At 36.3% G+C, this 25102-nt stretch overlaps 1 protein-coding gene across 7 annotated transcripts in view; it reads left to right on the top strand.

The window, feature by feature from the left end:
• Window positions 1-25102, top strand: part of HACE1 (HECT domain and ankyrin repeat containing E3 ubiquitin protein ligase 1) — a 122457-nt gene that overhangs the window by 6685 nt on the left and 90670 nt on the right. For 4 of the 7 annotated variants that reach the window (XR_009263164.1, XM_058734828.1, XM_058734827.1 and 1 more), the window contains exons 2-6: window positions 1260-1314; window positions 2516-2605; window positions 3858-3962; window positions 10590-10665; window positions 19172-19303. Coding sequence is in view for 6 of the 7 variants with exons in the window: in XM_058734828.1 (XP_058590811.1) it covers window positions 1260-1314; window positions 2516-2605; window positions 3858-3962; window positions 10590-10665; window positions 19172-19303 (458 nt within the window). In the remaining variant the exon portion in view is untranslated. Of the gene's footprint in view, window positions 1-1259; window positions 1315-2515; window positions 2606-3857; window positions 3963-10589; window positions 10666-19171; window positions 19304-25102 lie in introns of those variants that run through there. The other 3 variants (XM_058734830.1, XM_058734829.1, XM_058734831.1) reach the window with 2 other exon arrangements.

The raw sequence follows: 25102 nt of genomic DNA, 5'->3' as shown, positions 1-25102 counted from the left end.
ATAAATGAAAATGTGAACAGTGTAAAGTAATAGGGAAAATTAAGACTTAAATTTCATAAAATAGGGGCGTCTGGGTGGCTCAGTCGGTTGGGCGTCCGACTTCGGCTCAGGTCATGATCTTACTGTCTGTGAGTTTGAGCCCTGTGTTGGGCTCTGTGCTGACAGCTCAGACCCTGGAGCCTGCTTCAGATTCTGTGTCTCCCTCTCTCTCTGCCCCTCCCCTGCTCAAGGTCTGTCTCTGTCTCAAAAATAAATAAACATTAAAGGGGCGCCTGGGTGGCGCAGTCGGTTAAGCGTCCGACTTCAGCCAGGTCACGATCTCGCGGTCCGTGAGTTCGAGCCCCGCGTCAGGCTCTGGGCCGATGGCTCGGAGCCTGGAGCCTGTTTCCGATTCTGTGTCTCCCTCTCTCTCTGCCCCTCCCCCGTTCATGCTCTGTCTCTCTCTGTCCCAAAAATAAATAAAAAATGTTGAAAAAAAAAATTTAAAAAAAAATAAAAAAAAATAAACATTAAAAAAATTTTTTTTAATAAAAAAAATTCAATTTCGTAAAATATAGTTTCATAAAAGCTTCTAAAATAATTTCTTTTGTTTTAATGTTGGCAAGAAGCAAGTACTATGTATATTTAATGTTTTAAAATTATTTTAGCATATATATCTATAATGCCCATATATACTTAAAATTTCCCCAAACTACATGTAAGTTTGATAAAACATGAAGTTGATAAACACATCTTTGGAAGTAAAAGAAATTTCTTTTGTAAAGCTACAGAAACTAATATGTATCTCATTTTCCCCATCACATCCAGAAGCTAATAAGCACTTTGGTGATGATTTAAAGGGACTGAACATTATGATAAAAAGTTCTGCATTGCTGCAAATTTTGCAATACCTCTGGTATTGTGCACTTTTTAAAATTTAAGTTTATTTATTTATTTTGAAAGAAAGTGAGAGAGCCAGGGAGGAGCAGAGAGAGAGGGAGAGAGAATCCCAGGCAGTCTCCGTGATGTCAGCACAGAGCCCACCTCTGGGCTGGAACTCATGAACTGTGAGATCACTACCTGAGCTGAAACCAGGAGTCAGATGCTCAACTTCAACCAACTGAGCCACCCAGGCACCCCTCTGTACTATCTTTAACCTTCTTCCACCTCTTGTTACTTTTTGTATGGAATTAGAAAAACTCTAAAGTAGTCTTAAGTATCTTTGGAAGAAAATAGATAAATTAATTCTGTTTTTTGTTTTGTTTTTGTTTCTTACTCAGATAATGAAACTGCTGTTTATACATTAATGCCAATGGTTATGGCTGATCAACACAGGTGAGTGCCTATTTAAATTTTTTTTTTTAACATTTATTTATTTTTAAGAGAGAGAGAGAGAGAGAGAGAGCACAAGCAGGGGAGGGGCAGAGAGAGAGGGAGACACAGAATCCGAAGCAGGCTCCAGACTCTGAGCTATCAGCACAGAGCCTGATGTGGGGCTCGAACTCAAGAACCACGAGATCATGACCTGAGCTGAAGTCGGACGCTCAACTGACTGAGCCACCCAGGCACTCCATGCCTATTTCAAATGTATACTTTTTGTTTAAATGAGTAAGGGAAGTATATAAATTTACCTAAATGTTGTGTACACTTACATGCACACACACAAACATACACACACAGTTTGGACATAGATGTTGTCCTGGGGCATGTTGTTTAACCTCTGTTATAATTTACTGTCTGTGAAATAAAAACCAAAATTTTCCAAGATCCGTATCACCTGTAAAATTCTATGGTAAGAGATTTTCTGAATGAATTGTCAGCTATTAAGTCAGGTATTTGGTTGGTCACTGACAGAAAAGCACTGTGATGGGTTCAGTTAGAAGTCACTACTGATCTTTATAGCAAAAGGTTAGGGCTGATGGACAACTTACTTCCCTAATGTTCTACTTTGATGTTCTTTTTATTTGGTGCATATGAGACACAGTTATCTGACTAGATGTTGAGATGTTTACACTTGTAGCAGACATTTCTGCTGTGGTTAGCCATTGGATAGTTTGGTGTAATAAGAAAGTGACAAGGGAACTATTTTGCAGTAGTTTACAATGTAAATAATTTTTTGCTTTAAACTTCCTGTTTTATGCAACTAAAACATATTTTAATCTGATTTTTCTTATTTGGCTATGATTAATACAGATAAGCCATACTTTTTGCAAGGGGATTAGCCAGCCCAAGAGTCTTTCTTAAGAATCTAGGGAGAACTGAAGCCAACTTAGGTTTCTTCAGAGCAGATGATATAGATCAACAGATGAAGAAACCTTCAACACCAGTTTATAGGTCAGTGCAGTTGGTTTTTGGATGAAATGTTGCTGGCTACCATGCTATGCTTAGAGAATAGTGCTTTGTTTCTTGGTTGTTGTGGGACAGAACTTTTTGGATAATTGTTAAGAGTAACTGAAGAGCTATTAACTTGAGTTACTATGTTTTTAAAAGCACGTTTTTTAACATATTGACTCTTACTAATTTTCTTTTGGTGTAGGTCTGTTTCTGAGCTACTATCAAATTCCAGGTTTGATGTCAATTATGCATTTGGACGTGTGAAAAGAAGCTTGCTTCACATTGCAGCAAAGTAAGAAAAAAGATATTGTGGATTAAAGTCTGATCTAGAGTAATGATCAGTAAGCTTTGGATCATTGTTATTCTACAGTAGTTTTGGGGAAAGATGAGAATAGACTGCTGAATGGTTCTTTATTCTGTTTAGAGCATAGTATGCTATGTTTGTATTCTTTCTCTAGATAACCTTGAGATCAGACTCAAGTCTCACATCTACTGTCTTAGCTTGTTTTAGATCAGATCAGTAGGTTGCCTTTCCTGGATGTATTTAAGAGGGTACATACACTTATTTATAGCAGCACTATCAACAATAGCCAAACTATGAAGAGAGCCCAAATGTCCATCGACTCTTGAATGGATGAAGAAGGTGTGTTATATATATACAATGGAATATTACTCAGTCATCAAAAATAACGAAATCTTGCCATTTGCAGCAACGTGGCTGGAGCTAGAGTGTATTATGCTAAGCCAGATAAGTCAGTCAGAGACAGACAAATACCACATGATTTCACTCATAAGTGGAATTTAAGAAACAAAACAGGTGAACATATGGAAGGGGAAAAAAGAGAGAGAGGGAAACAGATCATAAGAGTCTTAATGATGGAGAACAAACTGTGGGACATGGAGATCAGTGGGAGAAGAGCTAGATGGGTGATGGGTATTAAGGAGGACACTTCTGTTATGATGAGCACTGGGTGTTATATGTAAGTGATGAATCAATGAGTTCTATTCCTGAAACCATATTGCACTATTAACTAGAATTTAAATAAAAATTTGAAAAGGAAAAAAAAAAGGTTATATTCACTGTAATCTTTTTCTTATCCTACCAGTATGAAATTTTATATGTTAAACTGCTCACAGAGCCATTGGCTTTATATTTTTTACTTAGGTGTGAGAATGATTTTTATCCATAGTCTTCAAGTATGTAATCAATCACTCAATTAGTTGACATCTGACTTCCTTTCAAGAGTTAGGTAAATGTGTTAAAATTAATTTTTCATTATGAATTTGGCTTCTGGAAGTACTATGTGGTTTTTTTGTGTGTATTAATACTTTATTTTGATTTGAGTATCTTCGTAGCTTTCATAGTAGAATGTACCATCTTGAAAGTAGAGGATATTTACTATTTGTGACGGAAGTTAAATCAAATTTTAAGTTAATGGACCTCAAAAATAATGTGTTTACTAGAGCTTTTTGTTTTTTAATTAAGTTGTGTCAACTGTGGCTATTCATTGAATGTATCTGAACTGTTTTTAATACTGTTTTAGTTGTGGATCGGTGGAATGCTTGGTTCTGCTCTTAAAGAAAGGAGCGAATCCTAACTATCAAGATATTTCAGGCTGTACGCCCCTTCATTTGGCAGCTCGAAATGGGTAAATATTTTGTTTCCTTGAGGAGCTTAAGTTGCATTATCAGTTATGTCTAACAGTATTCAAGGCACTCTTGATAATTTTGTTTTTTGACCATTATTCGCCTTGGAAAGTGGGTTGTGGGTCGTATATTCAATTTTTAAAGAACTATCGTATTTAATAATTCATTACATTGTTTACTAATTTTTTTCTTGAAAATATTCTTGTTGAGGTTCATTTTTACTTGTATTATAATGACATTTTATTTTCTGAAAAGCAGAGTTGTCACCTCTTTGTTTTGATATCCCTTTTCCTGATAATTTTTTCCTGTGTCTAATTTCATACCTTATTTTCCAAATTACTTGTTTAGTTAGTTTTATTAATGAAATTAAAGATAGAGTAAATATATTGTACCTAGCTTATTTATAATTTTTTGAGAATGGGCTGTCCTATAGTCAGCTTTCTAAGTGAGGCTAGCTAACTCATTTCAGTGCCAAAAGTTGTGTTTTCTTTTAATTATGACAAAAAGCTTTCTGAATAAATAATGTGTTTACTAGCCTTCCTTTTGAATTTTTTATTAAATAAATTTATTCCCATTATAAAACTAGTATTTCCAAAATGTAAATATATTTTTGCCTTTTTTGGATAACTTTGGTCATCATTATGAACATCTTTATGTTATTATGTGCTATTTTAAACCTTACTATACTTTTTATGGTTTTAATTTTCCTTTTTTTGTTGTTGAAAATTTCAGATGTCACATCTTTGTGTCTGCCTCTACCACTGTTTTTTACTTCTTAAAATTCTCTTGGACTGCAAAACCATATCAAATGGCTGAAATTATGTTTAAAATGAAAAAAAGTAGTTTTGGCTCAGGACTTGAGGAATTTACATTTATAAACATGTTTCAAATGCTATAAAGTTTATTCCCATGTGTCTCTTTGATTACTCTTGAAAATATTTTTGTTTCCTCTTTTGATCTGGGATTTTAGGTAGTTGAGGTAGCTGCCTAACTGAGATAGATATGGGGCTAAAATTGTATACTGCATCATTCTGAGACTAAATTTTTGCATATAAAGGATTAAAGTGGAACCAAAAATACAAAAATCATAGTGACGTCTAGGTTGGACCAGGGGAAGGCATGGTCCTTTGACACTGACTGTTCTGTTCCAGTTCCTGATTCAGCATGTGAACTAGTTGTCCACTGTTCTGGTAGGTAACAGTGTGCTGATCAAAGAGCTGTTTTTATAATAATTAGCCACATTAGATATGTTTGTAGGGTGTCACACTCAAGGTCATAGATCTTGTTGAATTCATTCCTTGCTGAATTGATGTCAGATCTGGATACATTATCCCAGGTGTTGGTGAGATAGTAACAAAGCTCTTTAAAAAAATTACACATTAAGGGGTACCTACATGGCTCAGTCGGTTAAATGTCCATTGACTCTTGATTTCGATTCAGGTCATGATATTGCAGTTTGTGAGATCAAATCCTGCCTAGGACTCTATTCTGACAGAGCAGAGCCTGTTTGGGATTCTCTCTCTTTTTCCCTCTTTGCCCCTCCCCTGCTCTCTTTCTCTCTCTCTCTCTCTCTCTCTCTCTCTCAAAAAAAAAAAAAAAATTACAAATAAAAAATATCTCAGTACTCTATCTCAACAACTGTAAGTGAGAGGACACATCATTACACACTGGGGATAAAATGTCTACTGCCATTGTAGTCAGAGACCTAAGTCATTTAGGAGACCGTTACTTTTTTTTTCCCCTAGCTTTGTTGAGGTATAACTAACAAAATTGTAAGATATTTAAAGTGTACGTCATGATGATTTGGTAGATCTATGCATTGTGAAAGAATTCCTTTCATTTAGTTAGTTAACACATCCATCATTAACACCTCACATATTTATCTTTTTTGCTGGGGGGATGTGTGGAAACATTTAAGTTGGAGAGCTTTAAGTTTAAAAGACGAAGAAATACAACAGAAATTACTTGATTCACGTGGCAAATCCATGAGGAGAGAAGGAATAAGAAGAGTTTGTAACCCTAACATAACATCTGATTTAGATGCCTTTCTATTTCTGTGAAGATTAATTTTGATACTTAACTACTTTCTTTTTTATTACTGGGTACCTTGTACATTTTAGACTTGCTCCGTAAATGTTTGCTGAGTGACTTGAATGCATGTTACTTCCTGTAGCTGCTGCTGTTTTCAAAAATAACTTTTTATTACAATTTCTTCAAGTTCAGATTTGTCTAGACTGAAGCAGAAGTCTTTGCCTTTTGCTCATACATCTGTTTTTGGGGTTTAGTTTTTTGTTTTGTTCCCTCAGTTAACGTCAGATGAGTAGTATAATTCTCTTGGCCTGCTTTAGCAGTCCTCTCTGTAACCAGTGGTGCTGGGTACATTAGTACTGAATTGCCCTCCTTTCTAGTAGAAGACCCATTAAGCTACCACGGACCACTTGGATGATTGGTCTTTGTGTCATTTGGGTTACCATAAGCTTCCTATAATTATTGCAATATTGGGGCTGGAAAATAGTTGCTTCCTGTACAGGAGGATCCAGGGTTGCTCATGATTATATGAGATTATTAAAAGAGAAGACTTCAAAATTGTTGGGAATTCTTAGGTTGCATGTTGCTCAGATTTGAAATACGATTTTTTTTCTTTATTCTTTTGGGCTAGGTTGTGAGCTCATAAAGGGCAGAGCCTGTGTGTTAATTAATATTTTAGCTCTAATTCTTGGCAAAATTGGTGCTCATTTAGTGGGTTGTTTTGACTTACTGAGATTCTGGAAAGTAGCAATAATGATTGTTAAGTGAGAAAACATAATTTCTCTCATATTACTCTTTTGCAATTCATTTTTGAGGGGGAGCATTATGGATTGCTGTTTTTCTTCATCAACCCCCCCCCCCCCCCCGCCCCATCACCTCCTTGGGACTGTTTCCCTGGCTCATTCCCATGGAAGTGTTTATTTTGTCAATAGGCCAGTGGTCCAAGACAGCTTGAAGATGTTTTAGAAATCCAGCAATATGGGTATAGACAGTCAGACACGCAGACACACACACACACACATTTTAAACAATGTATTCATAAAAACATTTTTTTAATGTTTATTTATTTTTGAGAGAGAGACACAGAGTGTGAGCAGGGGAGGGACAGAGAGAGAGAGGGAGATACAGAATCCAAAACAGGCTCCAGGCTCTAAGCTCTCAGCACAGAGCCCGATGCGGGGATTGAACTTGGGAACCATGAGATCATGACCTGAGCCAAAGTCGGACGCTTCCCTGACTGAGCCACCCAGGCACACCAACAATGTATTCATTTTAATAAGACTATCTGGTCTGTTGTCTTAGGATTATGGAGGATTTATTTCCTAAGAGTTTCATAACAATGTGTTAGGTAAAGGAACTTTGTAAATGTTTGAACTTATAAGCTTACTCAGAACTTTCTTTTCTTTGATTATAATGCTGATTTTAAATGACATTTAACTTCATTTCAGATACAGAAACCAAAGCAAGAAAAGTAATTTGTTCTCTGTTAAAAAATATTTATTCAGTTAATAAAAAGCTTAGCTGTTAACTTAAGATTGAATAATTAATTAATCAAGTTTTATTGAGGTTCATTGAGAGCACCTAGCTGTGCTTTTTATTGAGTTTAAGAAATATACAGTCTAAGTCATGAAGAAATTTATGATCTAATTGAGTAAATAATAACATATACACATACATACTCTATATATTATATACTTTGTATATACCATACACAGCATTATATGTAGTATACTCATGTTAATACTATGTATATATTATATTACATATGACATATAGTACATAATATGCTATTATGTGTACACTGTTACATATTTTTTATATGTATAATTGTTCATTTAACCAGATCATAAACTTCTTCATTCTATGGATTATATCTTATTTCCTTAATTTAGTGCTGAGCATTGTCAAGCATATATATATATATATGTATATACATATATATATACATATATATATGTGTGTGTGTGTGTACGTGTGGGTATAAAATGTGTATTATAAATATATTGTGTGTGCATCACTTTTGGTTTCTAAAGCATGAATTTTCATTCTTTAGTGAAGTGGAAATGGAGATTGAATAGTCACTGGGAATGGATCAGGCTAAGAGTAAACATTGTGAGCAAAATGAAATCGATAGGCAGTTCGTAAGAGGACAGAAGACTTAAACAGATATTTCTACATAGAAGATCTACAAATGGCTAATAAGAACATTAAAAGATGCTCAATATCACTAATTATTAGGGAAATGCAAATCAGAACTACAGTGAGATGCCAACTCAAACTCATTAGTATGGCTATCAAAAAAAAAACAAAAACAAAATAACAAGAGTGAACAAGGATGTGGAGAAAAGGAACCCTTATGCATTGTTGGTTGGATTGTAAAATGGTACAAATGTAGGGGCACCTGTGTGGCTCAGTCAGTTAAGCGTCTGACTCTTGGTATCAGCTCAGGTCATGATCTCATGGTTCATGAGTTTAAGCCCTGCATCAGGCTCTGCACTGACAGTGCAGAACCTGCTTGGGATTCTTTTTTTCTCCCTCTCTCTCTGCTTCTCCCTGCTTGCTCTTTGTCTCTCAAAATAAATAAGTAAACTTCAAAAAAATGAAAAAAAATTGGAAAAAAAAAAAAGAACTTTGGAGCACCCGGGTGGCTCAGTTGAGCATCCGACTCTTGGTTTTGGCTCAGGTCATGATCTCATGGTTTGTGAGATTGAGCCCCATGTGGGGCTCTGTGCTGACAGTGCAGAGCCTCCTTGGGATTCTCTCTGTGCTGTCTCTCTGCCCCTTCTCTCTCTTTCTCTCTCTCAAAATAAATAAACATTAAAAAAAAAATGGTATAGATGGCCTGAAAACAATTTGGCGGGTGGTCAAAAAAAAAAAAAATAGAATTACCATGTGATCCAAAAATCCCACTTCTCAGTATATATCCAATAAAATTCAAAGGAGGGTCTTGAAGTATTTGTACACCCATGTTCATAGCAGCATTAGCTAAAATGAAAGCAATTGAAGTATCCATTGATGGATGAATAGATGAGCAAAATGTGGCAGATATGTGCAATGGAATATCATTCAACCTTAAGGAAGGAAATTCTGACTTATGCTACAACATGGATGAACCTTCAGGGCATTATGCTAAGTGAAATAAGCCAATCACAAAAGGACAAACACTGTCTGATTCCAGTTTTATGAGGTACTTAGATAAATTGTAGAGACATAAAGTAGAATAGTGGTTGCCAGAGGCTAGGGGGAGAGGAAATGGAAAGTTACTGTTTAATGGGTATAGAGTTTCAGTTTTGCAAGATGAAAAAAGTTCTGTGCTTGAATGGTGGTGATGGTTGCACAGTAATATGAATGTACTTCATACCCTTGAACTGTAACTTAAAAATGGTTAAGATGACAAATTTTAGGTTCTGTGTATTTTTCCACAGTAAAAATAACAAAAAAAAGAAATGAAATAGGTAGGGGGATGCATAGATATGTACTTCATTAATTTTATAGTTACGTTCTTATAACTCATCTAAGTATTAACTTTTAAATATCTTGTAATCAAGAATGTAGGATACTAGAACATTGACTTTCATTGTCTTATATTTATTTAATTTTTTTAAAACTTTATTTTTGAGAGAGAGAGAGTGAGAGAGAGAGAGAGTGGGGGAGGGGCAGAGAGAGTGGGAGACACAGAATCTGAAGCAGGCTCCAGGGTCTGAGCCATCAGCATAGAGCCGGACGTGGGGCTCGAACTCATGAACTGCAAGATCATGACCTGAGCCAAAGTCCCAATGCTCAACTGACTGAGGCACCCAGGCGCCCCGTCTTATGTTTCTTTAAAAAAATTTTTTTTAATGTTTATTTTTGAGAGAGAGCAAGACAGGGAGAGACAGAGCATGAGTGAGGGAGGGGCAGAGAGAGAAGGAGACACAGAATCTGAAACAGGCTCCAGGCTCTGAGCTGTCAGCACAGAGCCTGATGCAGGACTCGAACTTGGGAATGGTGAGATCATGACCTAGGCTGAAGTCAGGCGCTTAATCAGCTGAGGCACCCAGGTGCCCCACCCCCCATTGTCTTATATTTCTGAGGAAGGTTACTATTCCAAATGTTCAGTCAACAATAGAAATTTCTTAGCATTAAAAAAAAAAATATTGATTTACTTTAACATTTATTTATTATTGAGAGATAGACACAGAGCATGACTAGGGGATGGGTAGAGAGAGGGGGAGACACAGAATCTGAAGTAGGCTCCAGGCTCTGAGCTGTCAGCACAGAGCCTGACGCAGGCTCGAACTTAGAAACTGCGAGATCATGACCTGAGCCGAAGTTGGTCGCTTAACCAACTGAGCCACCCAGGTGTCCCGTTTTCCTTAGCATTTTGAATGATAAATTTGTCTTAATGACACAAAAACCTCATTGTACCTTTTCTTTATCCTATTATCTTGAATTATAGAAACAATTTTTCATTTTATTTCATATGTTATAGTGTTTATTTAAAAAGATACAGATTAATATTTGCCACCAACTAATGTTGAGTGTAGTCAGTATTTCAATAAAATAATAGTCATTTGCTTATTTTTCTTGTACCAGTTATCTGTGTCTTTTTTTCTTTTCAGGCAGAAGAAATGCATGAGTAAATTATTAGAATACAGTGCTGATGTCAACATTTGTAATAATGAAGGCCTTACAGCAGTAAGTGCTAAGAATTTTATCTGAGAATTTTAAAATACTTTTAGAAAATGATATTGAAGGTGATAGTAATGCAAAGTGCAGTACAAGTGTTTTTGCAAGTTACTTCTTGGTGTTCATGAAGAAGATACAGAATGATTTGAGACCTGATTCTCTGCTGTATTAAGAGAAGTTAAGTTTCACTTTGTTTCTCCTATCTCCTTTTTGTTTGTGACCTTTCACTTATTTTGAAGGCTTATTCTTCTAGCTTTTGTCACCGACCTACAGGACACTTCTTAGGGGCATCTCTGCTCCTTCTTCATAGGAGAGCTGTTTTATTAGGTCCTTTAAAATATTTTAATATGTACATGGTAGGAAAATTGGATGGCTAGGCAGAAAAGAAAAAAAAAGACAATGAATGGAATGATCACTCACTGTATCCTGTGCACTCAGAGATAATCACTGTTAATATTTTGGCCTATATCCTTTTAGACTTGTTTATATCTTACCTATGCTAGAATTTTTATCCATTTTGCTATGTCACATAAGTTAATATGTTTTTGATCCATATAGATGTTATAGGGAGGTGGTGTGGGATATTTCTGAAAAGATTGTTGAAATCCAAAAATTTTTAAAAATTTATTTATTTTTATTTTTATTCTAGTGTAGTTAATATGCAGTGTTTTATTAGTTGAAGGTATATAATGTAGTGATTCAATAGTTCTGTACATGAAATAAAAAATTTTAATCATTTTCATTAATGGAACATTATTCATTTTAGAAGTTGAGATAAAATAGAATTATGTGATTATTGAAAAATTGTTTTGAGGGGCGCCTGGGTGGCGCAGTCGGTTAAGCGTCCGACTTCAGCCAGGTCACGATCTCGCGGTCTGTGAGTTCGAGCCCCGCGTCAGGCTCTGGGCTGATGATTCGGAGCCTGGGGCCTGTTTCCGATTCTGTGTCTCCCTCTCTCTCTGCCCCTCCCCCGTTCATGCTCTGTCTCTCTCTGTCCCAAAAATAAATTAAAAAAAAAAAAGTTGAAAAAAAAATTAAAAAAAAAAAAAATTGTTTTGAACTTGTGACAGATGTTAAATTTTATATATCAAATTTTACCTTCCTATATATGAGGTGATGGTATTAATTAAGTTGATGGTCAGAATCCTTTGTATTCAGTTTTTATTTTTAATTTCAATACAGTCAACATACAGCATTATATTAATTTCAGGTGCACAGTATAGTGATTCAACAATTTTATATGTTACTCAGTGCTTACCATGATAAGTGTGTGTTTTAATCCCCACCCCCTATTTCATCCATTGCTCCCTCCACCTCCCCTCTGGTAACCATCAATTTATTCTGTATAGTTAAGAGTCTGTTTCTTGGTTTGAAAAAAAAAAAAAATTTTTTTTAATGATTTTGTTAGTGTTTTGTAGATTCTAAATCTTTTAATTTGTGGATAAAGAAGAATATTGAGTATTTACATACCATGCCAGTTTTTCAGACCTTTCTGATTAAAAATATTTTTGAAGGTAGGGGGTACTGGGGCATAACAAACAGCTTGCCTAAGATTTACTTTATTCTGTGAATGACTTACTAAAGGTAAAGAATAAGCTCAATCATGATTATTATGTGGAACCCACAATTCCTGTGATAATTCAGATTTTGTTATATATTAACAACATAATGCCGTCTATAAAGAAAAACTGTAGTCTGAATATCTACAAGATGCTTAGTGATACGGTAGCTACCATTTGGGTATTATAAAACTATGGCAATGACGTAGACCTGTCCTTAGGACACTATCTAATATAGGCAAGTTAAGATGTTCAGTGTTAACATAATCTGTTTAATCACATAAGTTTTTATCTGCTAATTTCCCATTCCTGAACTTTAAGGAAGGTAGAGTAGAAAAGTTTTAAAAATCAAATTTTTACTTAAAAAAAATATTAGTGCATATATTAAAAAATTTTTTTTTAATGTTTATTTTTGAGAGAGAGAGAGAGAGAGAGAGAGAGAGAAACAGAACGTGAACATGAGAGAGGCAGAGAGAGGGAGACACAGAGTCTGAAGCAGGCTCCAGCCTCTGAGCTGTCAGCACAAAGCCCAACACGGGGCTCAAACCCACGAACTTGGAGATCATGACCTGAGCCAAAGTCGGATGCTCAACCAACTGAGCCACCCAGGTGCCCTTGTGCATATATTTAAAGAGTCAAAAGATTCTACAAAGCTTGTGGTAGAGGAGTAGTCTCTGCACTCTTTCTGACTGGAACCGACCTTAATATTCTCTCCTGTGGCCCTGAATAGTATAGTGTGCCTCCTCCTCTTGGAAACTATTCTGGCTATGAACCATGATTCTGCCTAGGCCCAGACCACCATGATGGAATTAATTCAACAGCTGGGCCACTTGACTCCATCAGTTGAAGGAAGCTGGGCTGGTGAAAATGTGTTGCTGCAGAACTGAGTAGTTGCCAGCAAATACATGGGACAGTAAAGCCAGGGCTCCTGAGTTGGAAGAAACCTTGTATGAGGAGCCAAGAGCCCCAAGACTTTTGTTACAAAGGAGAGAACTGTTGACTGTATGCTTTCTAGGCTGGTTACCCTCACAAAAGACTTATCATATTTCTTCATTCATTTGCTCTTTCAACAGGAGTTTCTTGAATACCTACTGTGTGCTGGCACTTTGATATTGTGGGATAGAGCCATGAATATGACTGACTGGTCCTTGTTGTCCCCATACTTCTAGGAAGACAGGAAAGTTAACAGGCAGTGGTAACACAGTGTAATGAATGTCAACATAGAAAAGGGAGATGCTATGGAAGTCCTAGCAGGGGCCCCATCATCACTTGGGACATTGGAAGAGGTATCCCAGGGACATACCACATGAGCTAAGTCCAGAAGGACCAACAGAAGTTAGACTGGTGAATGTCGCGGTTGTGGGGTTGGGAGAGGGGGTGGGGAAGAGAGTTTTGACTCAATGGAATAGACTGATGAAGGCTTAGAGACGAAAGCACACTACATTAGAGTGGTGAGCTTAACTGGTGTTCAGGTACCCCTGCGGGTTCATGGAAACTTCCCAAAGGTCTTTGGCATGGATAGTTACAGGGATCACTTTCCAGACCTTTAGCTACCGTATGTACTTTTTTCTCAAGATTATGTGCTCAAGAAACATCCTGCAGTAGATATCCTGCCCTTCCCACCTTCACCTTCAAAATCACTCTTCCACCACTTTTTGAATGAAGTACATTTTGTGCTCAGCCATCCTGAATATTGCCAAGGCACATTGTTAAGGGTGGCCTGGGGTAGTGTCAAACAAAAGAGCAATTCAAAGTATTAGTGTGTGCAAAGACTCTGTCACTCAGTACCCACCATAAAATCATGGCAGGATTTTGTAGACTTTTCCCTGCCTTACACATATTGCTGTTAGGGGTGAGGTAATTAAACTGAGTTGGTTTGTTCCAAACAAAGAAAAAATTATAAAAGTGAGGCAATAGGAGTGATGGAGTATTTGTTTGATTATGTTGCCTATAACATCCCCCAACCACCGTCTGACAATTCACTGCCTCTAACAGAGGTCTATGAGAGCAAAGCAAAGAACATTAGTAAAAAATACTGAAGGCAATGTTGACTTATGTCACTCAGGTGACAAAATCAGGGTGAGACCTATATCTTACCCGTCTATCTCAGGAAAAGGAGGAAATGGGTAGTGACTGCTAATGGGTACTGGGTGTCTTTTTGGGGAAATGAAAATGTTCTAAAATTGACTTTGGTGATGATGATTGCACAACTCTGTGAATACACTAAAAACCACTAAGGTGTATACTTTAGTATACACTAAAGTGTATACTTTACACTTTAGTGTATTGTATGGATTGTATGGCATGTGAATTGTATGGCATTATACTTCGAATAAATATACATCTATATTGTGACACCCCTCCAAAAAAGGAAACATTCTCTTGACTCTCCTCCCCAACCTTTATAAACTGTTAACTCTGTAGTTAGCTCTTAACTATTTCAATGGATATAAAAATTTAGTTTCCTCAAATCTAAATATTGTACTATTGTTGCTACTTCTTGATTTTTCAGTTTTAGGCATTACCAATTGACTTTATGGAACATAAGGTTATTTGCTCTCTTTTCCAATCCCGCCTCCTTTTATCCCATCATGTATAAGCACTTTTCTGTCACACCTTTCCAATATAGTTGTTGTAATTTTAGTTAGATCATTTTTTAGTATTTTAATATTTAAATTATATTTATACTGTTTATAGTAGTACCAAATAGTTTGTTATAGTTACTTCTCTTTATTACATAGCATTTTGTTTTTCATGTAGTCAAGAATTGCATTAAAAAAAAATCAAGATAATGTACATTTTTTTTTTTTTAACGTTTATTTATTTTTGAGACAGAGAGAGACAGAGCATGAACGGGGGAGGGACAGAGAGAGAGGGAGACACAGAATCGGAAGCAGGCTCCAGGCTCTGAGCCATCAGCCCAGAGCCTGATGCGGGGCTCGAACTCACGGACCGCGAGATCGTGACCTGAGCTGAAGTCGGACGCTTAACCGACTGCGCCACCCAGGCGCCCCGATAATTGTAGATTCTTAAGTACCTATAAGAAGTAATACAGAGAAATCCCCTTACCTATTGCCCAGTTTCCCTCACTGGTAACATTTTACAAAATTATAGTATAATATCATGACCAAGATATTTATATTGACATCATCTTTCTTGTTCAGATTTCCCTAGTTTTACTTGTTTATCTGTACCCAGTTTTACTTGTGTGTGTATATTTATAGCACTATACAGTTTTATTACCTGTGTAGGTCTATGTGTCCACTACCACAGTCGATATTCTGAACATTTCCACCTCCACAAAGATGTTTCGTTTTGCTTTTCTTTCATAACCATACTTTTCCTCCTCTTCACTCCATGCCTAACCCTCGGCAATCACTAATCTGTACTCCATCATTTTAAGAATGTTATATAAACGGAATTATATTGCATGGAACCTTTAGGCTTTTATTTATTTTTTTTTTTAATTTTTTTTTTCCAACGTTTTTTATTTATTTTTGGGACAGAGAGAGACAGAGCATGAACGGGGGAGGGGCAGAGAGAGAGGGAGACACAGAATCGGAAACAGGCTCCAGGCTCCGAGCCATCAGCCCAGAGCCTGACGCGGGGCTCGAACTCACAGACCGCGAGATCGTGACCTGGCTGAAGTCGGACGCCTAACCGACTGCGCCACCCAGGCGCCCCACCTTTAGGCTTTTATATGTTCATCATATTCCATGGAGATTGATCTAAGTTGTTGTATGTGTCAATAGTTTGTTCCTTTATATTGTTGACTGGTATTCCTTGGTGTACATGTACTACTGGTTGTATAACCATTGAAGGACACCTGGGTCATATCCTGTTTGGAGCTATCTTGAATAAAGCTGCTATAAACAGCTATAGTGTACTAGTGAACCTGTATTAGTGTACAGGTTTTTGTGTGAACATAAAAGTTTTCACTTCTCTGGAATAAAGGCCCAAGAATGCAGTTGCTAGGTTATATGGTAGTTTTCATGTTTAGTTTTAAAATGCACTGCCTAACTTTTGCAGAGTGCCTGCATCATTTTATACCTCCAGCAGCAATATATGAGTGATCTAGTTTTTCAGCATCTTCACCAGCATTTGATGTTATTACTGTTTTTTTATTTCATCTGTTATGATGTGTGCAGTTGCTATCTCATTGTGGTTTTAATTTGCATTTGCCTAATTGACATCTTTTCATGTCCTTTTTTGCTATCTGTATATCTTTCCTTCTTTTTCTTTCTTAAAGTTTTTATTTAAATTTCAATTAGTTAACCTACAGTGTTCTATTAGTTTCAGATGTACACTATAGTGATTCAGCACTTCCATAAAATACCCAGTGCTCATTACAGGTGCCCTCCTTAATCCCCATCGCCTTTTTAACCCATCCCCCCCCCCCCACCTCCCCTCTGATAGCTATCAGTTTGTTCTTTATACTTAAGAGTCTGTTTCTTGGTTCTGTTTTTTCCCTTTGCTTGTTTTGTTTCTTAAATCCACATAGGAGTGAAATCATGCTAATTGTCTTCCTCTGACTTATTTTGCTTAGCATAATATTCTTTAGCTCCACCCACATTGTTGCAAATGGCAAGATTTTATTCTTTTTTATTGCTCAGTAATATTCCAGTGTACACACACACACACACACACACACACACCCCACATGTTTATCCATTCATCAGTTGATGGACACTTGGGCTGTTTCCATAATTTGGCTATTATAGATAATGCTGCTATAAACATCAGGGTGCATGTATCCCTTTGAATTGATATTTTTGTATTTTTTGGGTAATTTTGCTATCTATATCTTTTGACATGTCAACCTATATCTTTCGACATTTTTTAGTGTTTTATTTGTTTTTGAGAGAGAGAGACAGAGAGAGAGTGTGATTGGGAATGAGAGAGAGGGAGACACAGAATCTGAAGCAGGCTCTAGGCTCTGAGCTGTCAGCACAGAGCCCGATGTGGGGCTCGAACCCACGAACTGTGAGGTCATGACCTGAGCAGAAGTAAGACGCTTAACTGACTGAACCACCCAGGCGCCCCAATTGCATTGTCCTTTTTAAAAAAACAGTACCCTGGGGCGCCTGGGTGGCTCATTCGGTTGGGCGGCTGACTTCGGCTCAGGTCATGATCTTGCGGTCCGTGAGTTCTGGCCCCGCGTCAGGCTCTGTGCTGACAGCTCGGAGCCTGGAGCCTGCTTCATATTCTGTGTCTCCCTTTCTCTGACCCTCCCCTGTTCATGCTCTGTTTCTCCCTGTCTCAAAAATGAATAAACGTTAAAAAAAAAAAAAATTAAAAAAAAAAAAAACAACAGTACCCTGTTCTTGTTTAAAGGGTGCAGTCAATATTTCTCTCTCTGAGAGTATTAAATATAACTTTTTCATTTGAAGTTTTTCCTTCAATATCCATGGTTCCTTTTTTTCCTCTTGCTATTTATTTATTTATTTAGTATTTTGTCTTTCAGACTAGATGCATTTGTCAAATGTTTGGTGGAATTGGGAAAAGCTCTTTGAAAGCTCTGTTTGAATTAAGGAGGTTTATTCACTGTGGACTTCAGTGTAGGGTGATATGCTTGGGCATTTGCCTTTAGGATTCTTTCTGCTGTCAATTTCTTTAGGCATTTACTCTCAAGTTGGTCAGATTCCTCAGAGAAAGCTCTAACAGTTTCCAGGAGGAAACTGGATACTGGGTAGAGGAAAATGCTTTGGGATTTCAGTATTCAGTGTGTGTAAACTTGCACTTCATCTCCCATTTTCAGTATGATATTCTTGCTTCATTGTGCCTGGTGTCTCTCTTATGTAGAGACTGTTTTCATGTCTCTTGTGTTCTCTCAGATGGGGAGGGGCAGTTATTGGCCTTGAAGAGTTCAGGAGGGATGGTAATTAAGGGTCTAAATCTTATTTAGGTCTGCTAATACACCCCTATTTCAAGAGATGCAAAGTGCTTGTACTGATTTTGAGCCTTTTGGGATTTCAGTGATCTGAATCACCTTCTTGGCTTTCTCTACTGCTGGTTTAGGATTCAGCTTTTTGTTCTGATAACTCTGACAAAAGCTTTTAGCTTCCAAAACTTGTTGCTATTTAGTCTCTTTTTTATCTTAAGATAAAGATCTATCTTTTAAGAAAAAGTACTCTTTATTGTCATTTCAATGGAGTTTGGGGAAGAAATAGAAGTTGATGCATATGTTCAAGCTGCCATCTTAAAACAAGTTTCATGATACATTTTTTTAATGGAAAAAAGTCAATTGAAAAATGCATGGATTGGGGCGTCTGGGTGGTTTAGTTGGTTGGATATCCGACTTTGGCTTAGGTCATGATCTCATGGTTTGTGAGTTCCAGCCCCACATCGGGCTCACTGTTGTCAGCATGGGGCCCACTTGGGAACCGCTGTCTCCCCCCCACCACCAAATAAATAAAACATTAAAAAAAATGCATGGATAGCGTAGTCCAAAGTTTTAATATTGATTATCTTTGAGTGGTAGATTTATAGGTGTTTTATCTTCCGTATATATTATTATTTATGTATGTTACATGCATTACTTGTAAAAGACATGAGGTAAAGAATATGGTGCCTACTGTGTTAATTACTTTTTTACTCATGTTTGCTTCTGGGGAAGGAAAAGTATCCAGTACCTTTTCTTTAGAGACAAGCTATGCATAGAGTCCAGGATCATCTAGGAAGCAGAGTATTTGATGATCCTAAGTCTAGGACCCTTAACTATTTTGATCTATGGAATGCTTGATTTTGAAGTACATAAAGTACATGGTGTGTAACCTACATCTGGATGCATAGTTTTTCCCCATATAAAAATATAAGAAAATGTAGGGGCTTTCATTTTAATTTAATCTTTAGTGTGTGTATCATGCTCACATTTGAAATGTAATAGCATTATTTATCTGCTGGTTTTATATGAAACACTCCTTGCACAAATGTTAAGTAACTCCATGGCTGCACAGATACACTGGCTGGCTGTGAATGGGCGGACAGAACTACTCCATGACCTTGTACAACACGTCAGTGACGTCGATGTTGAGGATGCGATGGGGCAGACAGCACTGCATGTGGCCTGCCAGAATGGTCACAAGACGGTAAATTCATCCCTGAGGACTTTAAATTGCATGTATTTATTTTTTTTTTTTTAATTTTTTTTTTTTTTAACGTTTATTTATTTTTGAGACAGAGAGAGACAGAGCATGAACGGGGGAGGGGCAGAGAGAGAGGGAGACACAGAATCGGAAGCAGGCTCCAGGCTCTGAGCCTTCAGCCCAGAGCCCGATGCGGGGCTCGAACTCACGGACCGCGAGATCGTGACCTGGCTGAAGTCGGACGCTTAACCGACTGCGCCACCCAGGCGCCCCATGCATGTATTTATTTTTGAAAACTTTGAATTTATGAAAAGTTTTTCACTGTGCATAATTGGGAACATGAAGCACCATAGCAAAATCTTATGCATTATATGGACTTACGATTAATATATTCTTTGTGTATAAAAGGAATAGAAAACAGTGCTTTTAAATCTGTTTAAAATATTTGGATTTCAAATTTATTTCTGCTTCATAGATTTTCACTAAAATTTTAAGTGTGTGTTCGCATGTAACTTTAAGTAATAATGTTCTTATTCTCAGTTTTATTACATAACTTTTTCATATTTTATTTTTTACCATTAAGCCCCAGTTACTGGGATTAGATAGTAAGAAAGTGAACACTGACATTGCTTAAATAGTTCAGCTTGGATTATCATATTTTTCTGCTGTCTTGGAATATGCTGCAAGACTAGAGTGATGGTTTTCATTCTTTCTTAGAGTTCTAAAATCATGTATTTGTTTTATGTCAGTACTTTCCTGTTACTCCCATGTACAAACCCTTTAGCTTTATAAATTGCTAATAGTTGGGGTGCCTTGGTGGCTTAGTTGGTTGAGTGTGCAACTTTGGCTCAGGTCATGATCTTGCAGTTCATGAGTTTGAGCCCCACATTGGGCTTGCTGCTGTCAGCGCAGAGCCCACTCGGGATCCTCTGTCTCCCGCTTTGTGGTCCCTCCCCCACTTGCACTCTCTTTTTCTCTCTCTTGAAAATAAATGAATATTAAAAAAATCTTAAAAAAAATAAAAAAAAATTTGCTAATAGTTTTCTCTTTCATTAGGAGAACTGCTGCCTATGTAAAAATTGTTAGCTTAAGATTTTAATATTTGCTTTGCTATAATTTTCTATCCTGGTTACTTTTGAGTTTTTTTTTTCATATTTAACATTATTGATAATACAGTATTACTTATTTACTTGTTAACTACAACAATAACAACAGCAAAAACCAGCCAAAAAAAAAAAAATCACCGGTAACTGCAAAGATACAGAAATTAGTGTGTTTATTATTTTGTACATACTCTCTCTGAGTCTTTATGTTGGGAGAATTCCTACTAGAATCTGGATTTTCATCTCTGCAAATACTTTTCCTTAATTTGGGTTCAGGATGTAGGATCCTTCGTGTTTAGAGGCTTTATGTATGACTGTAATTCACAGAATATTGCACTTCTTTAAGATAGGCTGAGTGTGACATTGCTATGTTTTATAAGAATTGGATAAAAGGAGGGATATAGAATTTTTGTTTTCTTCACTGGAATTTCTTCTGAACACCAATTGTTCATTTTTATTTTATTTTTTTGGTCTTTCATCATCTGAAAACTGACCCAGTATTTCCTTCTCATTAGTTTTTACTTTCTGAGAGTCAATACTGTTCACTTAAAAAGTATTCTGTGTGAAAAAAAAAATGATCTGAAATGCTCTAATGTGTTGGAATGGCCCAGGTTTTTAAAGAACTGTTGTGTATTAGAGAAGGGGTCCTGCTGGCAGCTGTTATAGGACAGAAAAGTACCCACTTTAATACAAATATTCTCTGTTATAACAGATTGGAGTGTCATTTACTAAAATTATAAACCCTACCTGTTGCCCATAACTTTTGTATAAAACACTGGAATTCAGATCAGAAGAGATCTACAAAACCCAATTTTACTTGCCTTGAGCCAGTGAAGAAATAAGAATTACTAAGAAAACCTTATTTCAAGACATGTGTATTACAGGCTGCATTAAAAATTTAGAATTGCCTTCTGAAGTTATTGAAGAATAGTTAGTATAAGTATAATATACTCCATATGGTTTACAACCTAAAGCAGGTGTGGTGAAGGAAGGGAGAATTCCTCATAGTCAAATGCCTTTGAAAAATTATATTCTCAGAAGATTTATAGGGGGCCTGACTTCACTACAATGATGAGTTTCACAGAGTGAGATTTTGCAGATATAGAGGAGGAAGGGTACAAAAGCCATGTTGATTTGTGGTTGATTGTATTGGTGAGTGAGATTCCGTTCTGTCATAGTTGGTCAGTTATAATTATCTGCAAAGATCATGAACAGAGAAAGTATGTTTAGCACTGACTATTTTGTGAATCATTGTATGCATCTTGAATTCTTCAATTAGGGCAAGGAAGAATCTTGAAAAATTAGTCTATCTCTTAGCTTCCAGGCTGAAATAAACCTCTAAAAATCTTTGTTGGTAGTTGTGCTAATACTACCTGTGTCTCATAATTACTTAACATATTTCTGGGACACGTTCAAATCTCAGTGGATGAGCATATGATATGATTATTACAGGGTAGGGATCATTGATTTTTTTTTTAACTCTTTGTATATTTTTCCATAAGTTGAACACTGAGTCTAAAATGCTTTGTCAGGTATCCTAGTGACTTATTTTAGCAGCAAGAAAAAAATGGCCTTTTTATTGTCTCCAAGTAGCCAGTTCATGCATAAGTTCATTAAAAGGTCTTCAAAACTTGGTTCCATGTAGACATATAACAGTGCATGTAGGTTTCAGGATTTATATTTAAACTTAAAAACTTACATATTGTTTATATATATTTTACAGAATAAAATATAAAACTTTAAAGGGAGAAAGCTCCATTTAAAATTATTTTTAAAAGATATTAGCACTTTTCAAATTAAAGAGGCAGATATGCTAATCCTCTGAAATTTACTTTCTCACTCCATTTTAGGGTAAATCTCAGCAGTACATGGAAAGATCCTGATCAACTGGTTAAGAACTCTAAAGCTTTGTAGAATTTGTAATTGAATACTGCATTCTTGCTTTGATGACAAGAAATGCTGTTCAGATATGCATTATTTTTTTTAAAAGACAAAAGATTTGGAAGAAAGATTCATTTTTGTTATAACTAAGAAATTGAATAATCTTTGCCATGATTTCATATAGATGCATTGGTTTCGGTAGTGGTAAACCAAGATAAAGGTGTCAGCATCTTACTGAAAGAAAGTGGCTTGCATTCTGACCATTTTTTTGTTCTTGCAACAGAGTAGCACTATGATTTTAAACTACTTCTGTTCTGATTTAGAAATGATCAGGTGAAAGAAATGATCATAATAACTCCTTAGTATTTTAATTTTCTATAACTTTCCTTAGGTCAGCTGTTATTAGTTGTATGGTTTGTCTTGGGCTATTGATTTTATTTTATTTTTTATTTTTTATTTTTTTTTTAAAGATGGCGGCTAGCAGAGGTCAGCTCTCTCACCTCTACAGTTCTTCCATCATTGCCTTTTATTTTTTTTTAACGTTTATTTATTTTTGAGACAGAGAGAGAGCATGAACGGGTGAGGGTCAGAGAGAGGGAGACACAGAATCTGAAACAGGCTCCAGGCTCTGAGCTGTCAGCACAGAGCCTGACGCGGGGCTTGAACTCTTGGACCGCGAGATCACGACCTGAGCTGAAGTCGGATGCTTAACCCACTGAGCCACCCAGGCGCCCCGGGATATTGATTTTAAAAATCACTTCAGGGTTTGGTTATTCAGCTGGCCTAGTATATAGTCTTTGGCAACTTTTTCTTCCCTTGCCCTTATCTACCTCCTAAGGTATATTCTGTTTACCGATTATGTAATTAGTAAATTGTTGTCAACACTTTGGAAGACACTTAAGAGCGATAATAGAATTGGTATTGTTATTACATTTATTGTTTATTTTTACTATCATTATTAATATGGATGATGTGATTCTGCAAGGAAAGGTAGAAAACATTCTCTGAACCCTTAATTCATTTACTCTTGTATGGTAAGCTAGGACCAGTGTGTTTGATTTTTAATCTCAGTTTTAGAAAGTATAATAAAACATAATATTATTCTACATAGATATAATTGACACCAATTTTTTTTGGCCATAAATGGAACTTACTTTTTGATACTTTTTCTCTGTGTCATTAGTTTTTTAAGATGTATTTTTTTTTTAATTTTTTTTTTCAACGTTTATTTTTTTATTTTTGGGACAGAGAGAGACAGAGCATGAACGGGGGAGGGACAGAGAGAGAGGGAGACACAGAATCGGAAACAGGCTCCAGGCTCTGAGCCATCAGCCCAGAGCCTGACGCGGGGCTCGAACTCACGGACTGTGAGATCGTGACCTGGCTGAAGTCGGACGCTTAACCGACTGCGCCACCCAGGCGCCCCAAGATGTATTAATGTGTTAAATTGCCACAAAAGGTTGATTACTGGTTTCCTAGAATAACTTGGATTTAGAAGCCCTAGGAAATTGTCAGATGGTTTAATCTTAATTTATATAAATTAGAGTATACAGCAGGATTAGTTTATGGACTAATTTCACTTCACTTAAATTTTTATTTTTAACTTTATACTCCTAAATTTATATAGCTAAATATGAAGCTTGACCATATAAAATGATAGTTGAACCCTGCTTAGAGTAGATTTAAGCCCTTGAAACTTAAAAACATTGTTTGACACTGACATTATAGACTATCTTTGATAGAACTGACTGCATGTTTTACTGAAATTGTAAGCTTGTTAAGGAACAATGTTTGCCTACTTTCAGTCCGCTCTGTTGATACCTTTCAGTCAGCTTCCAAGCTTTTCATCTAGAGAATTACAGGACAGCCATGCAAACTTAATTGAAAGCTTTTACAAAAACATTCGTTGGGTTCAGCCTTGAGGCACAAAGGTAGGTAGATTAACATTTTGGATTGTATTTTTAGGTTCAGAGTAATTTTATTTATTCTAATGTTAGAATTCTCCTTTAATCACTTCTGGGAAATGTGAGCAAATAATAGAAAGTTCTGTTACTGTGATTTTCAAACACAACTGGAAAATAATGAGTTTTACTAGATGTTTACTAGATGTTTTCATACGACTTCAAAGTTTTGATAGGTTTAGGTGTACAGTTTTCTATAGAAAACCTATATAAACCAGTCATTGATTAGTGAGTTGGCCATTTTTTCTTGGTGTGTAAGTTATTTGTACATTGCTGTCAAGTCATGTCATCAGAATTATTTTTAATAAAAGATAAAGATGCTTTTTTGTTGTTGTTTGGTCTTCTTTTAGGTAGTAATAATACCATAACTCAGATTTTTACTTGTAGTTTTAATATTGAATATCTGTTTCTTTTTACTTTGATCAGTGTTGTTTAGAGAGTTGACATTGATAAAGTAGAGCTGCCTTGGATTTCTTGCTTTGTAATTTATCAGTGTATTGGGCACAGGTGGTCTTGGTTAGTCACTGCCTTCAATTAAATGACTTTTGAGATTGACCCAAACATTAGCTTTTGCACATTAGTTTCCCACTTAGAATATTGTTGTATCACTTGAAAGGTCATGAAGTCTGTTGAAGATGTGTTGTTTCTTTTCAAGAATTTCTTTAAGCCATATGAAAATCCCTTTTCAGTGCTTTTTTTTTTTTTCCAACATTCCTTCCCAGCACTTTCTTATACTGTAAGGAGGAAGGACCCCCCATTGTAGATTATCTAGGAATAGGAGAATTGTTTTGTTTTGTTTTGCTGGGGGGGGGGGGTGGTGTTGGACAGGGAATTTGAAGTTTTGATTATTATTTTTA

Source organism: Neofelis nebulosa, chromosome 6, assembly GCF_028018385.1.
Source record: "Neofelis nebulosa isolate mNeoNeb1 chromosome 6, mNeoNeb1.pri, whole genome shotgun sequence".
NCBI lineage: Eukaryota > Metazoa > Chordata > Mammalia > Carnivora > Felidae > Neofelis > Neofelis nebulosa.
Note: the sequence above shows the minus strand (reverse complement) of the source record. Positions and strands in the feature narration are given on the sequence as shown.